Consider the following 17,004-nt stretch of genomic DNA (forward strand, 5'->3'; position numbering starts at 1 on the left):
CGGTCTCTTCTCCCAAGTAGCTCCCAGTAAGACAAGAGGGCATGGACTTAAACTCTGCCAGGGGAGGTTTAGGTTGGATATTTTAGGAAGAAATTCTTTACAGAGAGGGTGATCAGGCATTGGAATCGGCTACCCGGGGAGGTGGTGGATTCTCCGTCCCTGGAGATTTTTAAGAAGAGAGTGGATGTGGGTGGCACTCAGTGCCATGGTCTGGTAACCACAGTGGTAGTGGATTAAGTGTTGGACTTGATGATCTCAGAAGTCCTTTCCAACCCGGCTGATTCTGTGACTCTGACAAGAAATGCTGCCCACACGATTGACGGAGGAGATAATCCGAGTAGTGAGGAACACTTGAGCACAACTCCGGGTACTGATGAGCCTGTTCGGAACAGGACGGACCCGGGGGCCGGGCCGGGCAGGCCTGCACCGGACCCCTGCCCTGCACTGTAGGGACTGGATTCCCTCACACCAGCTGAGGACGACACCCCCGTACCCTCCCCACGGAACGGGCCGAAGGCACAGCCGAGGTCTCCCGTGCGGAGGGGAGGGCGCGGCCCCTGGGGCAGGGCGAGGCGGGGCGGGGGCGGGGCGGGCCTGCGCACTGCGGGCGCCCTCTCACCCCGCTCAGCTATGCCAAGTATGTGCGCGGCGGAGCCGGGGCCGGGCGCGCGGAGCCACGCCGCCATGGGGCAGCGCGGCCCAGGGCTGCTCCCGCCGCCGCCGCTGTCGTGCAGAGAGGCCGCCGGCTCCCGCGGGCCGGGGGGTAGCGACCGCTGAGGGCGGCGCGGAAGCGGCACCCAGGCATGGCTGAGCCCCTCCGCAGGACACTTTCCAAGTTGCGGGGCAGAAGGTCCCAGCGAGGGACGGCGGCGGGCGCCGGGCACCGCCACGGCGGGGGCTGCGCCCCGCAGGGTAAGTGCCCGCGGGTGGGGTGGGGCGGGCAGGGGCTCCGGCTGAGGGGCTCTGGCTGAGGGGCTCCGTCTGCTCGCCCGCCCGTGGGCGCCCTTCCACCTGCCGGGCGCGGGTGGCGGGAGCGGCGGGACCGTGGCGGGCGGCCGATTCGGAGGTGGCGGAGGGGTCCCGGTGGGGTCTCGCAGGCGCCGAGCTGAGCCGTGCCCGCTCCCCGCGTACCGCCGCTCCCGGGGCCGCTGCTCCGAGGCCCTTGGGGCTTTGCCCGGGGCCGTGCGGTTTCCATCCTTCTACCGAAGCGGCTTTCAGGCGCTAAACCAGCGGTTCAGCTCCCAGACGGTAACTTTTTTTATTCCTCCAAAGAGTGGGAGAGGAGGCTGGGCGAGTCGCTGGAATGGAGCTGTGAAAAGTGAGCTGTTTTCCATCTCTCGCAAACCTCTCCTTAAATACATGAGGTTGTTTATTGCTGCTCGTGCTTTATGTTTGAACGCATCGGAGTAGAACGGGTGGGTCAGAGAGCTGCAGAGTGCCAGAGCGAAAAAAAAGAAGGGTGTTCTGGTAAACCCTGCAGCATCGCGGCTCGGAACTTGAGCCTTTGCAGGGAAAAGGGCTTGGGGCTGGTTTATGCCTTGTGGAGCATGTTAAACCTATCGTCCATGTTTAAAAACTGACTTTATTTTCGTTGGCTGCTCCCAGCTTACATAAACTGTAAGTAAACCAACACACAGCCCTACACCCGATAGGGTTTTCGATGGAGGTGCCAGTGTGCAGTGAAATGAAATAAACTATTTACTCATGTTTGGAAAAGTTTCTGTCTGTTTTCCAGTTCTTGTGTAACCTTCAAATTTGTTGTGAACAAAGATCAGGCACTTCAGCAAATCTAAATTTAGGTTTTGAATAAGTCCTTAACAGTACCAGCCCCACATCCGTAATTACTCTTCTCATCTGTAAAAATTCCTCATTAAAATAAGAGGTTACTGAATTTAAACCACTAGTTTGTATGAATCACTGCACATTTTCTTATATGACAGTTCGTTGTTCTTTGGCTTTTGTTTGATTTTTGTTTTTCTAAATGGCATAGTTGAAAGCTTACAGATCAATTTTTACTCTTGCTGTTGTTCCATTTAAATACAGAATTAGTCTAATTCCTAATTTTACCAGGAAACTTAATGAGAAAAACTATGTGTTTAGCTGCAGTTACAACAAGAAGAACCATGAATTGTGCTGATCCATATATGGTGAAGCTGGAAAAAGCTTTCCTCTCTTCATTACTAACTTAAAAGCTCTGCACAGTGTCGGATTGAAATATTTTGTATGCTTGCATAATAGGCAGAATATAAATTTTGACCTAAGTTGAGCTGAAACATTTAGGCTTTGGTTTCTGAACACACATGTCTTATTACCATAACATTTTAAATTTAAATAGTGATTTATTGAATTTTTTTTACAAAGAGTGAAAAGTGAAGGGAATTTATTTATTATTTTTAAATTCAACACCATATTGAAGCCTTTTGGGAAGGAACCATTGTCTTGTTCTGTATTTGAGTGGAGGGAAAGAATTCTAATAAATATATATTAGAGTGATAACTGAGAGAAGATAGCATTTTTCTGAATGATTGTTTGCTCTAGAACTAGAAGTATGTGCCTGACCTGCATATCTCTAAAAGCTTTGTATTTATTTAAAATTAGTTTGTTACTGTAACAGGTAGCGATGTTGAAAACTTGCACTGTGACACTGAACCACTGGATGTGTAGATAACTGCGTGTGAAACAGTATGTTACCAAAATAAACACGGACACAAGGATCAAGGCCAAGTTTGAATAAAAGGGAAGCAATGCTTACAAATAAAGTTATCAATTGCAAGGAGTGCAGTTGGAAGCTTTACATGTAGATGTATAGTTTGGATGAGATTCAGTGAACATTTACAGTCAATGACTCCTGGCAGCACATTGGCTAATTTGGAGATGGGGAAAGGGTAGTTCTGAAGATGTGTGATAGGTGGCATGTCTCTGCAAGCAGTGGGATTATTGGAGTACACTGGAGGGGCTACTGGATTATTAATATTTCTGTGGTAAGATTTTGCACATGGTTTGTTATGTAGATTCCTGGATGGATGTTGAAAACAAAATTGAGTTTGTTCTACACATTTGCTGCTGCTGGGAGCTGATGGCAGATGTGTTGCTGGGTGCATATTTAGGCACGCTGCATTTTCCAGGAGTCCGCTGTCCTGGGCCTTGTAGGCTGCCTTAAGCAGTGCAGAAGAGCTTGCATTTCTACAGCAAAGCAGGAAGTGGCAGATATTTTTGTTTGTGGAAGTACAGCTCTCGGATGCTCTATCTATTTCTGTCGCTGGGGCAGGGACTGCTCCTTGGGCTGCCTGCGCAGAAGCAAAGGGCTTTGGAGTAGCAGTCACTGCAGGAGGATGCCTGCCCAAGAAGTCCTTGATCCAAACTGACTTCTTGGAAATCTAGACGTGACCCTGTGCCCACTGAAGATTAGTTCCTCCTTCTTTTGGTTGGTTCTTCCTTGGCATAGGAGTGAAATTGTATAAAGGGGAACCCTTACAATGGTGTGCTTGCATTTCCAGGCTAGGGGTGGGGGAGGGAATATGTTTGCTGCCAAATCACTGAAGCTTTGCCAGAGATCTGCATCCTCAGCCCTGCTTTCACATTTTCCTCAGTTCATTGACTGACTTAGGCCCCACTGTGGCAAAGCACTTCAGTGGAGGTGGGTGCAGGCTTGAAAATGAACATGGTTAACTTTGTTAATCCTCAGAACCAAGTTAATACTTGAAATCAGAAGCTATGTTCATATTGCAGTTTAGCTAAACAAGCAAACCTCATCTTTTTTAAAAAATCACCAAATGAAAAATCTTTCATCAAATTAAATTGGTGGTGTTTCATATCTTATCAAGGATCTCCTCTGTCATTAATATACAAACCTAAAAAGAGGGTCAAAGGGAAGGTGTTCAAGTGACAGTCTTTTTCCTGTCTCCCTGTCTACAGCAAACTTAGCTGGATTTAAATTATTGGTGTGTAAATAAAATTTTTTTTGCTGAGAGTAATGTTGAAGCAGTATCAAATAGCTCCTCTCATCTGGAATTCCCAATTGCCGAGGGCTTTGCATGGAAACAGTTTGTTAATGAGAACACAGTTATCCCAGTTCTGGCTTAATGGCTGAGCAGCCCTGTCTGGGTTGTCCTTCTCCACAGAGGAGCAGGAGGTGTATCTGAACCTCCATTCCCTGTTTTTAATTTGGATGTGTTTGCAGCTTTCCTCCCAGTCCCAGCAAAGGGGGAATGGCATTGCTGCTGAGGGAGCTGCTTGGGCATGCTCTGACAAGGGTTTCTAGTGCAAGTGGCTTTTTCTGTGCATAATTAAGTGTTTGGTTGTTGCTTTTAACAAAATTGTGTCATTTTGGGAGCAGTCAGTGGAATTTCATTAGGTGTTGCATGAACTTTTTGTTGTGTATTGAGATGCTTGAAAACTTTTCTATATTCCTTCCTTCCTTCCTTCCTTCCTTCCTTCCTTCCTTCCTTCCTTCCTTCCTTCCATCCATCCATCCATCATGATGTATTCTATTTTATTTCCCACAAACAAGGGGGGAGGCTATTATAGGATGAGGCAATTATAGGATGAAGCTGGGAAGGACAGACTTTTTTGGAGGCTTATTTTGTGCAAGACATTCTCACCTTTATTTTTTTATCTAAATCTAGAAGTGAAGCTACATGGGGTTTTCCATTGCTATTTAAGCAAAATGTTATACTAAAACCAGGGGCTATTTCTTTATTGACTTAAGAAAACTGTGGGAATACTGCAGAGTGACTTTCCAAACAAAGATTGCCTGTACTTGGCTGAACAAAAAGCAGGCATTTCTGACTAAGTATGCATGACCTTTCAGCAGGGCTATCTCACTGCCATTTATCTAAATTACGTGGTGTTAAAAATACAGCCAAACAAGCCTGGCTCTTTATTAATTATGTAGAGGTTCTGCTTTCATGGGCTGAAATGTAATTTTATTATCGCATCAGCTTATCTTGTGTCCTTTTGGATGAGGGCTAATGCAAATGTCACAATGCAGCATGTGATGTGTTTATCTGTCAGAAGCAAAACGCTATTCTAAACATTTGTCTTTCTTTCTCTTTTTGCCTTTCTTTCTGGGAACAGATTTAATAGAAAATGTTTACATAGCTTCGAGGAGCAGGAAGGAGCCCAGGTCCCCCCAGGGCAGCGAGGTCCCTGAGCACAGGCTGCAGGTGAACAGCATCACCGTTTCCAAGAAGCGCAGCTGGCTGCAGCAGAGCACGCACCGGCCTCCTCCTCTGGAAGAAAACGTCTGTAAGGAAGCACATGGGGCTGTTATTCTGGCACCCAAATCTCCCACCCCACTGCCTGACCCCTCAATGTCACGGGCTCTTTCCACATCACCAGTGGGGAGGGACTGTTCTGTGAGAAGCCAAGTGCCCACTGGTGTCCTGCCAGGCCCCACCAGCCCTGCCGCCCCGAGGAGCGTGGCTCCAGACTTCGGTGAGGAGAACGATGCGGATGATGAAGGAGAAATTTGGTACAACCCCATTCCTGAAGATGATGAGCCCGACATGCCGAGGGTCCACCTTTCTGCTGTGAATTGCCCCGTTGCTGTGGGCTCCCCAATGGTGTGGTACAAAGCCCCCTGTGGGGGTGATGTGGGGCCAGTTGTGGGTCCCCACGAGGGTCCCCCACACTCCATGGAGTGTGCAGGGGACAGCAGTTGGATGGCTCAGCCCAGCGAAGCGAGCCAGGCTGATGCTGTGCAGCACCCACAGAGGTTTTCCTGTAAGGGTTCTAGCATACCAGCAGGAGAGGACAGTCCTGCCTTGAAGTGCCCTTCAACAGGTAAGAAGATTCAGGAGCATGAAAATTTGATGTCCTCTGTTTTATTTTAGGGGAATAAAAAGCTGCTTGTATGTCTTCTCTCTTCCCCCTCCTTTTTTCTTCAAACTTCTGGTGGAAATGAATGTCAGATTCATTAAAAAAAAAAAAAAAAAAGAGACTGAAACTGGGAGGCTGATACCCAATGAAAGTAGAGCTGCACAGTGATTTCTTGGTTTGTTCATGGTATGTCCAGCAGTGGTTGTCCCCTGGGCTTTTTAGCCCCCACCTCCCTGAAGACAAAGATTTTACAAAGTAAGCTTTCTAAACCCCGGTAACCTGAGGACACGATGGGTTTCTTTCCTTTCTGTTAGCTGGTGTCTAACCCTGGGCTTGGATTCTAGCCTCAAACCTTCTTAATATCTGCTGAAGTTACTTTAACTTGCTGTCTGGGACTTTTTAATGAAGACTTTTTGATAGGCCATATAAACACCATTCATCACATCGCTTTCTGTAATTGCTGACTTGTTGAGTGTCTCAAGCTAATCTAGTAGATGGGAGGGGAGTGGTTTCCACAGAAGCCAGCCTCTTTGTTCCTTGTTATCCTTGGCTGAGTGGTTGATAGTCTCATTTTCATCATTTCATTAGTGTCTGAATTCAGCATCTTATTAAAGATTTTTCCCAGTCTATTAAAACAAAGATAAATTCACACTAAACAAAAGGAAGGAGAAAAAAACCCGACCCTTTCCAAAAAGGTATTATTTTAAATTACTGCTCTGTCTTTGTATTGTCTTGACCTTGACTCTAGTACCCTTTTGAGGATTAGAAATTTAGCATGAAATTCAGGAGATGGGGAATTTCAGGCTTTGGTCTTTAGTGAAAATTCATGCTTTCTTAGCACTGACACTCAAGAGCCTGTATTTCTGTCTGGCTCAGCAGAGAGGACCTGAAACACTGGCCGGGGAGCCTAGTAACACCTAGTAGGTGTGCATTGCCCTCTGGAGGAGCCCCCCACCCAGCTTCCCTGTCCCAGGAGGCTTCTGTTCCCATGTCCCTGTGTGCCAGGAGCTGCTGTGCCTGGATTCTCAGTGCAGAGATTGCTTCTGGGAACGGGGCTTGTTTTCAACAGCACCAAAGCAACTGTTGTCATCAGCAGAAGCAAAAACAGTCTTCTGGGAGCTCATGTACAGTTTGTTTTGTGGAAATGCTGTAGATACAAACATATTTTTAGTAGCAAAGTGTGTTAAAGTTTATTATTTTTCAGGCATTTATTTTGGAAGACCTTTATAGCTGGCTTGATACTTTGACCAATTCCGTTGGCTTGCAAGACAGGTGAAAGATCAGGTTCTTAGTTAGATGTTACTGGTCAGTGGAGCTGTAGGCACTTTGGAGAGGTCATGGTTATTTAGGAAAGCTGGGTGTGTGTTTTGCAAACTGTTTCATCCCTATATAGGTCATTTTTTAAAAAAGTAAATCTCTTTATGTAAAAATAAAGTAAAAATTTGTTTTTGTACTGAATTTTGGTTTTGTGCTGAAGAAACCTTTATTTCACTAAGCGAAATTGTCCATTTAAAGTGTCTCATGAAACCAGGAGAAATGTGATACTGGTTTCCCCTGACTGGCTTGTTATGCGTGGAGTTAATTAAGCTGCTTTAAAGGCAGCTGTCCTTTTACATGTATTGAATAGTGATCACATTGAACAGATTAATTGATGATGAAGTGGATCCCTGCTGCTTAGTAATTGGCTTTATTATGGAGAAGAGGCTTAGTTCTTCATTTTAATCCAGTTAAGGTATCCACAGTTATTTTCAGTCAAATTTAAAATGACAGCTCATCCATACAAAATTAGTGCATGAAGGGCAACATGGCCAATTTAGCTTTATTTGTGTGAGGACCTCACTTGAATCACATAACTGGAGTGAAACCAATGTCTGTGTTATTGGACAGCTGGGTACATCAAGCAACAGCTCCTGATGAACTTGCAGTTTCTGCTTTGGGGAAAAATCTGCTTACCTTTCTTACTGATAAAATTTTATATATGTCAGTATTGGTTAGCACTAGAGTCTAAAGTACTAGATTTTGAAAAGCATAGACAAAAAAGTGGGGCACTATCAAACAAAAAAAAAATTAGGTAGTTAATTTTGTCATTTGCTGTTTTCTTTGGAAAATGCAATAATTTTACCTTTAGAACTGTAAACATTGTTGCTTGCTTTGGACTTCCAACTTTGTAGAGAGAAAATGGTCATGGGTTTTTCCTTTTTCCTTTTATTAGTTTTAAGAGAGTTTATTAGACACAAGATTACAAAAAAAATAATTCAGTTACTAGTACTCTTTCCAAACACAGCAGTAAATAGATATTTCCTGTAAATGCTATCAATAAAATGGGTCATTGTTATAGAGGTGCTAATTTGCCCCAAGTCTTAATTTACACCACTAGTTCCTGGTATTAATCTGGTTACTTTCTCCAGTAAATGCCATTTATGTTAATAGGATTTGTCAGGTAATTCCTTGGTGTATAATTCTAGCTATGCTGGCTTTTAAAACAACTTAAAAAAAGCACATCCCTTTAGCAGAGCTTGGGAAAATACTTAATGTGTTCTGTTTATGAGAAATACACAAAAGGTAAGAGTAAGAGGATAATTTGGTTCTGATTAAGTGATGTCAGAACCTAGCACCAGCATGTGCTTTCTGACCTGTGGGAGAAGAATTTAAGTGGAAAGGAGGCTGGTTTTAATTTGATGTCTCCTTGCACAGGCAAAATGGTTATGGCTGGAAAATAGGAATATTTTTGTTACGTATTGAATTTTTTCAAATTGCATTTATAGTTTTATGCATATATTAAGTGTTAATTCTCTTTGCAACTGCTTAGGATTGAACTCTAACCATATGTTTTTGTAGATATGTGTATTACCTGCAAAATGTTGTAGAAAAAATGTCAGCTCCTATAGCAGGTTTATATTGTGGAGCTCTGAATAGTGCCTTCTGGAACATTTCTAATATCTTTGCTTTTGGGGGGGATTACTGTTGGGATTAGTGTCTACCTAATTAGAGGAATCATCTCACCATGTGTCTATCTCAGAGACATCCTGGTAGGACTTATGCATTGTAGCTTGTCAGGATCTGGACTGTGCTTTTGCAACTGAAAATGTGTATGTTTTAGCTGTCTGGATGGAGAATCCTGGTAGGAATCATCATAAAGAGATTTCTTCTTAACACTATAGGCAATGAAGGTTGATACCATATTCCTGACTTACCCTAGCAGGCCAACTAGAGCTTGATTTAAATCATAATTAAAATGACAGTGCTCTTTCACCACTTAGGCCATGACCGCTGTCCTGGTTTTCAAATACATCTTTTGGGGCCAGTACAGGGAAATTTTTTGCATGCTTAGATGTTGCAAGTGAGCTCCCAGTGGTGTGCATAGAGTATACTGAGCAGTAGATCCTACTTACCAGTCTTTCCACAGTTTCAAATATTGTTTGCTTATTTTTTCTTCCCGATGGAAGATGCTTTGTGATTTAAATGCTTTTCCAAGTGCAAGGAGCCTTGGTTTCATGAGGCAGAAAAGCAGTCGTGCTAAATACTTGCATAATGTCTGAGATACCAAAAAGGTTTGGTATATGGCAGAAAGGTCCCTCTGCCCTCTCTCTCCTGCCAAGCTGAAGCCAGTTTGTGGGAGAACTTTTGGGGAGCTTGGGCTTGAAGGTGGAAGGCCTATTGATGCATGTCTTTGATCCATGGGGTGGTGAATGGGGCAAAAGGATGGAGCAGCTATGGAGTTAATTTAGAATAGTTGTTGCCTTTTTAAGTTGGATTTGTGCTGAGTAGCTGTTGATATCCTCTGACTGGGAAAAAAAGGCAAAGCTGCTTTTTGTTACATGAAAGACAGTGAGGACAGGAAATCTGAGTGAGAGCAGCCCAGACCAACAGTTCTTTGAGCAGCTGTGGTGCTGCCACTTGCATCTTGGTGTGATGCCAGCCCCTGAGCACAGCCAGCTGGGGCTTGTGTGCATCCCAGAATCACTGGTGTTACAATACCTGCAACAAACTCGTGTGTTGCTGGATACTGGACTCCCTGAGTCTGGCCAGGGATGTAAAGCACAGTTACACTCACTTGTTCCTCTCTCTAAGGCGGTGCCACTGCTGAGGGTGCTGTGAGGATCGTGGCTGTGATGAGGAGCAGGCAGCCCTCAGCCCCTCACCCCTCAGCTTGTGGGAGCCTCAGGAGGTTACTCTAATCGCAGCCATTTTAATTAATGGGCTATTGAGAGCAATTTATTTTATCTTTTGCTCCAGTGTAAGTGATCCCTGGGTTGATGGGTTTGTCAAAGCTTAATTAATGTCAGTGGGCATAGTGTTTGAAGAAAACAAACTACCTTTGCATAGTTATTAGAGATTTTTTTTAACCCATTTAATAACTTCACCCTCTAAAGCATTATGTGAGATGGAACTCAGAGGCTGCATTGGTCAAAATAGTAGTTTTTATAGGGGTAAAACCAGCTTCTTCTTTCTTTTTACAGGTTAAAATAAATTCTTCTGCTTATGTAGATAATTAGGATGTTATAAAGAAATAATTATGTTCTGTCACAAATTTAGAAGTTTTTAAAAGTTGGGCTTTTTTTTTTTTTCCAAGGACTTTTTTTTCCTGGTTACTGATGTAGATAAAGGTGACCATCTTAAATGAAGTTTTTTGGATTTGATATAGTGTGAGTTCTTAATGGTTTTTACAGTTCTACTTTTCTATGAGAAAGATTCTGGAACTATCTGAGAATGAAATGGTGTAATTGGCCTGCCTCTGAGTAAGTTCACAGTCTCTGACATGAGCAGAGCTGTGCTGTTTCTGTCAGCTGAGCATCCAGATCAGTGTTTCTTGTGGCCTCTGCCACAAAAAACCAGTAGCTCTATTTAACTGACCTGTCATTTATTACAAGAACAATTTTGAGAAATTTGGGCTTTTCAGTTTTGATTTGCCTCTTCATTTGGTACATTTTTCCAGTAAGTCATTGGGTTGATTTAAAAATAATTAAAGGAAATAAAACTCTTGGCAGGACGGAGACCTTGGTTTTGAAAGTTATAAACGCTCAGAGTAAGCTCTGTGTGTGTGTGTATATATATATATATATATATAATTTTTTTTCTCTTTTTAAAGTGGATTAGAGCTCCAACAGTAATGCCATTATTTTAGAGAAATTCTTTCAGTGTTAGATGTAGTGTACTTCTGAAGTATGCCTGGAGAATGGCAGGAAAAATTTAGTTTGGTTGAACCTCAGCATTTCTATTAGCTATGAGAGTGGCTGTTTGATGCTCGAGTAACTTGCAGTAATAAGGTACTGATAGTGTTCTGACTTGTTCATTCACCTCAACTCATTGTCCCAGAAATTAGTCACAGGTTTTCTGAGGAACTTAGAGTAACTTGGAGACCCTGCCTTAAGCACCAAGGAGTGTTACATGTGGAGCCAGGTAATGAAAAATGCCTGTAAAACAGCAGGTGTTGCTGGCAGTTGGCATGACAGTGATGTATGTGCCCAAGCACATGTGAGCAGTGTTAAGCAGGGTCAGACAAGGATTTTTGCTGTGCTAAATCATTGCATGTGTCTGGCGGGGGCTGTGTTTCAGCAGTGCAGACAGCTGGGGTCCCCTCTGGCTGTAGGGCAGTGAACACAGGGGTCCAGTCTGTCAGCACTACACTCCTGGCCATGGGGATGGGCACCATTGCCCCAGACAGCTGGCCAGGATCATGGGAAGAGAGCTGGGCACCTGAAGAACCATGTTCCTTTGCCTGTTCCTGTCTTCCCAGTTGTGTCTCTTTGGCCTTGAAAAGGCTTTATCCTTCCAGCTGTATCACTGAGCAAAGTAAGAGGTGGCTTTACTGGTCAAGTGGAATGCACAGAATCATAGAATCATCATGGTTGGAAAGGAACTTGAAATCATCAAGTCCAACTCTCAGTTCTATACCACCTTAACCACTAAATCATCTCCTGAAGTGCCCTATCTACCTGTTTTTTGAATAATCTCAGGGATGGTGACTCCACCACCTCCCTGGGCAACCTGTTCCAATGCTTCACCACTCTTTTGGGGCAGAAATCTTTCTTTATATCCAATCTGAACCTCCCCTGGTGCAACCTGAACCCATTTCCTGTTGTCCTATTGTGAGGGAGAAGAGGCCAACAACACCCACTGCCTACAGCCTCCTCTCAGCTAGCTGTAGAAAGAGATAAGGTCTCCTCTCAGCTTCCTCTTCTCCAGGCTGAACAGCCCCAGCTCTTTCAACCTTTCCTTGTAAGACTTGTTCCCCAGACCCCATACATAGGTGGTGGAAGCAGTCACCATGCCAAGTCACTTTGACTTGGATTGTTTTGTCCTTTGAAAGTTACTTTTTTTCTCTCTTACTCATACTGCTAAAGCTTCTCAAAAGTATAAGTATATCATAGAACAGACCAGGTCAGAAAGGACCTCAGAAGATCATCTGTCTCACCCTTTGGTGAGAAGAGATGTCTGGGTGAGATTACCAAGCACCTTGTTCAGTTGCATCTTGAAAACCCCCAGTGATGATACAGTCAGCTGCATCACATAAAACTGACCATCTCTTTGCTGCCTTGCTAGGCTTTTATGTGGCAGGTGCCTCTTACGTTTCATCCCTCCTACCATTCTTCCATAAGGATATTCTTAAAGTTTTAACTGCTGAGATGGGATGTGTGGTGGCAGAGCAATTGGGGACAAGGGACAGTGAGGACCTTGTTTGCAGCACAGCCTTGTAACTTGGTAAAAGGACCCAGGCATCTCTGTTACTCTTGTGAGAAACAGGGATGGAATTGGTGGGCTGGGAAGTGAAGTTTGCTAGAGCCCCTCTTGCAGCTTGTTCAGAGCTGTATCATGTCACTCTTTAAAACTGTGTGCATAGCTCAGCACATTGCTGGCTTTAGTGGAACAACATGTGGCTCAGTGCTGATGGGAATACCATCCTGCATAATACTCCACTGTTAAGTTTCTTCCAGCCACATATTTTATTTTAACTGTTTGGTGCTGAGTGCAGCAGAAGTTGGACACATAAAAGTCAAAGTGTTAGATTGACTCTTCAGTTTTAATGAGCTGGGGGAAATTTAATTTGCTGGTCTGCTTTTCCAAGCCTGTGCCAGAGACTTTTGACAGGAAGGGAAGATTAATGTTAGGCTGAAGTATAGCACTGATCGCTTCAGAATGCTCCAGGCCAGCCCACCAGTGGGACTGTGCTGTGATTTGCAGTACAAGGGAAGGCTTTGTCCACTTTTATCAAACACCACATTTCTGACTAGCTGATTGCCAGAAAAGCACAGCAGGCGTGCTAGAAATAGCCCTTCCCCTGTGAGGAAAATACTTCCATGAGATGCAGGCTAAGTGAATATTCCTCTGTCACTCTGGAAAACAGATTCTATACATTACTGAAACTTTCTTTTATAAAGATATCCTTTTAAGCAACTGCCTGCAAGAGTTATTAAAGCCAAACTTCTGTTGGGACTAGAACTAGTCTTTGTAGGGTTTGGATTTTTTTTTTGGGGGGGGGCAGGACACAACCAAAAACACAACAAATAATTTTGGTCAAAGACCAGATTGCCTGATTTAACTGTTTAAGCTAAATGAAGTATTAGAAGTTAGTCACAGTTAACTGGTGAAAATAAATTTGGACTAACAGTAGTCTTGTAAAAGTCACTGGCTGTATGCTGATATGGACTGGGAAGTGATTAGTGTAAAACTAAAGCAGTAACCATTTGAGAAATCGGTGAAAGAAACCTCTGTAAAGTACGATTTGCTGAGTATCTTGTGAAAACAACACTTGGTTCTTTATTTTTATATGCTTTCCCTGGCTAGCAAGGTAGGGTGACACATGGATGTAGGTGTTTGAGTCTCTATGAGCTGCTCAGGGTAATGGCACCACACCAGGTGAGGGGGCTCAGGGGCTCCATGGTACCCATGGATTGCATGGACAAGACCACACAGGTCCTGTTGTGAGCTGCTCAGATTTGCAAAGCAGTGAGTGAATGGGGTGGTTATTGCTAGTGAGGATCACTCTTGGTTTCTCAAGGATTAGAAAAGTGACTCAAGTGAAAGCACTAATATAATTGTATTAGTATCTATCACTCTGTCCTCAGTTCCCCTTGTGTATGCTTCATCAACTGGTGCACAATTGTTGCCAGTCATTACTACAGTCATTACTGCCTCATGCTGGTGAAAGTGAGAAAAGCTTGAGCTATAACTTGATATTTGGATTTCCTAGAGTACTGAAGCATGAGGTGAAGTGCAGGTTCTGGACTGTGTGCAGTACTGGTTTATGTTTGATCATGTTCCTTAACTAGTTGTATTTTATTGATGAGTCGAGGGAGTCTTTGTCTCTCTGGCATCAATGCCTGACATAATTTTATTTTTTTTTTATGGATGCTTTCTCATGAGAATGTAATTTTGGAACTGTTTACCTGTAAGCCCTGTCATGAGATGGTTGTGCCAGGAAAGATGCTAGCAGAAATGAGGCAGTGCAAGATGCAGCTTTAGAAAGGACTAAATCCTTGTGGTGTTGTTCCTCCTCAATCCTGCAGTGGAAGGGAGATGCTGGGAGAAGTGGAAGAGGTATGAGACACAGCCTGCCTCTACACAGGAGGGATTTAAGGCCCTCTGGGATATGCACAAAAGTAAAGCCTTATTTTTCACTGGAGACAGTGCCTTTCCTCTAGACCTACAAGGATTGGGCAATGCTGATTTGTTGGCTGTGTAGGCAAGGGTGCATTTGCTGTATTACAGGGGCTTTGTTGCACCTGTGGCCCAGGAATGCAGCTGTCTACTGGTATGGGGGATGCAGCCCAAATGGATTGGGATGAATACAGTGGGTGAGAGAGCTCATTTATTTAACAAATCTGGCTTTTGACTATGACCTGCCAAATTTTGCTGAACAAGTCAGCAGAGCACAGCTTTCCGAGTGCTCGTGAATCTCTGACTGATGAATGAGTGATGGTTGTCTGAATGAATTCTGCTTATCAAGTTATGACAAATCAACATGTTTTCCCTTAGTTCAAGACTTTTTTTTTTTATTACTGCAATTTGCAGCTACTGAGCAGTTTGAACATCATTGTTTCTTCTTTTTTCTTCTAAAGGGTCTAGAGTTGTACTTGCACACAAGGCTGATATACCCTCAACAGAGGTTTCTCCTCCAAGTCCCAGTCCTTTGAAAAAAAGTGGATCAATCAACTGGCCTTTCCCTGACAGAATTAAATCTCCCAGGACTGTGAGGAAGCTTTCCATGAAAATGAAAAAGCTGCCAGAGCTGAGCAGGAAACTGAGTGTCAAGGGAACTTCAAACCATGCTAGTTCAGATAACCCTCCTTCTCTGCTGAAAGGTAGCTGCCGGGATACAAGCCATCCAGTGTCTTTGCCATCTTCTGGAAACTCAGCCACCACTGCCAGCAGGAATGTGATCAGTCGTTACCATCTTGACAGCAGTGTGTCATCACAACACACCTACAAAAAGAAAAGCTCAAGGAGCTCCAAATCCTTCAACAAAGGTGGTTACCTCAGTGATGGTGACTCTCCTGAACTTATAACAAAATCAGGTAAACATGGGCATGAAACCAAGTGTGGGAAAGGAAAGGAGAGCCTCCCAAGTAACAGTGGTAAAACCGAAATAGATATTGATGCTTTCAGACACTATAACTTTTCTGATCAACCCAAGTGCTCTCAGTACATCTCTGGACTCATGAGCATCCACTTCTATGGTGCTGAAGACTTAAAACCACCAAGAGTAGACTCGAAAGATGTCTTTTGTGCAATACAGGTTGACCTGGTAAACAAAGCAAGAACAGCCCTGCTCACATGTAGGACAGCATTTCTAGAAATGGACCACACGTTCAACATAGAAATTGAAAATGCTCAGCACTTAAAGCTGGTGGTGTTCAGCTGGGAACCCACCCCACGGAAAAATCGGGTGTGTTGTCATGGGACCGTGGCTCTTCCCACACTCTTCAGAGTGACAAAGACACATCAGCTGGCTGTTAAGATGGAACCCAGGGGTCTGATTTACGTCAAGCTGTCACTCATGGAGCAGTGGGAGAACTCTCTGGATGGTCTTGATGCACATCGGGAGCCTGTGGTGTTCGGGGTAGAAGCTCGGAAAGTTGTAGAGAAGGAAAATGCAGGCTTGAACGTGCCACTTCTGATGCAGAAATGCATTCTGGAGATTGAAAAGAGAGGCTGTCAGGTGCTGTGCATATTTTAATCTGTTTTGCTAATATTTCTGTATTGGGATGGCTGTTGTTGCAGAGCATGAGGAGTGAGAGGGGGGGAAAAGGGGAAACTAAGCATCTTTACATGCCTCTCTTTGCTTTGCTTCTTCTGTTTTGTGAACATTGTAATATGGAAATAATAACAAGACTATGTGAAATCAATACTTCCAACTCCACCTTTGTGAAGGAGATGTATGCTTGCTCATGGTTGTGCTTTAGGTCTAGAGAGAGCGCAATGAATCTGCAGCCCCTAGCACAGAATCACCCTCAAAAAGCAGAGCTGAGACCTGATTTCTGAGACACAAATCACTCAGTAAGGACATATTGTACTTGCCTGCAAAAATAAGAGTATTATGTTCCCTCATGTTCCCTCCTACTCAAAACCAAGGCATTGTGTGCAGTGACATGAAGTGATGAGGACAGGTCTTTTGTCAGAACTTTATATGAGTGTGCAGTCTCTACCTCACATGCCAGGGACTTCTCTCTGCCATCACTTTGCCTGTGCACAGCATTAAGGTGAGGAGGAGGCCCTGAGGGGCTGACTGATTTCCCCATGCCAATGCTTCTTGTCTTTCTTCAGGTTGTGTTCCAAATGAGGACAGGAGGTGAATGCTGCAAAGCAGCGGTGTCCATGGTCTCCTCTTCATCCTAATGCACTTTATTGGTTGATGTAACCTAATGGACACAAATATGCATGTGAAATGAGATGTGGAAACAAAAACTCCAGTTACTGAGGCTAGACAAGAAGCCTGTTAGGAAGATGTGCAGTCCTAAGATCAAATGCTCCCCTGGGCAATTAATTTGAAACTTGTGGAAGGACTTGCCTGCTATTGCATAGCCTGTGTGAACCCTCTTTTGTTTACACCTGTTCTTGCTCAGGTGAAATTGAGAAGTTATCAAACCTATCACTGTTACTATTTTAAATTGCTGGCAGGTTGGAATCAGTTCCAGGTGTTATGAGATTAGCTCTGCTATTTATAACCTAGGTCATAAAATACAG

The 17,004-nt window shown here is 44.0% G+C and overlaps 1 protein-coding gene across 1 annotated transcript in view; it reads left to right on the plus strand.

Annotated features, from left to right (window-relative positions):
- Positions 1 to 767: 767 nt before the first annotated feature.
- The window catches only part of SYDE2 (synapse defective Rho GTPase homolog 2), a 31,677-nt gene continuing 15,440 nt past the window's right edge, over positions 768 to 17,004 (plus strand). Inside the window, exons 1-3 of the mRNA XM_030455521.1 lie at positions 768 to 912; positions 5,077 to 5,784; positions 14,880 to 15,979. Coding sequence (XP_030311381.1) covers positions 804 to 912; positions 5,077 to 5,784; positions 14,880 to 15,979 — 1,917 coding nt within the window. The 5' untranslated portion in view covers positions 768 to 803. The remainder of the gene's footprint in view (positions 913 to 5,076; positions 5,785 to 14,879; positions 15,980 to 17,004) is intronic.

Source organism: Calypte anna, chromosome 8, assembly GCF_003957555.1.
Source record: "Calypte anna isolate BGI_N300 chromosome 8, bCalAnn1_v1.p, whole genome shotgun sequence".
NCBI lineage: Eukaryota > Metazoa > Chordata > Aves > Apodiformes > Trochilidae > Calypte > Calypte anna.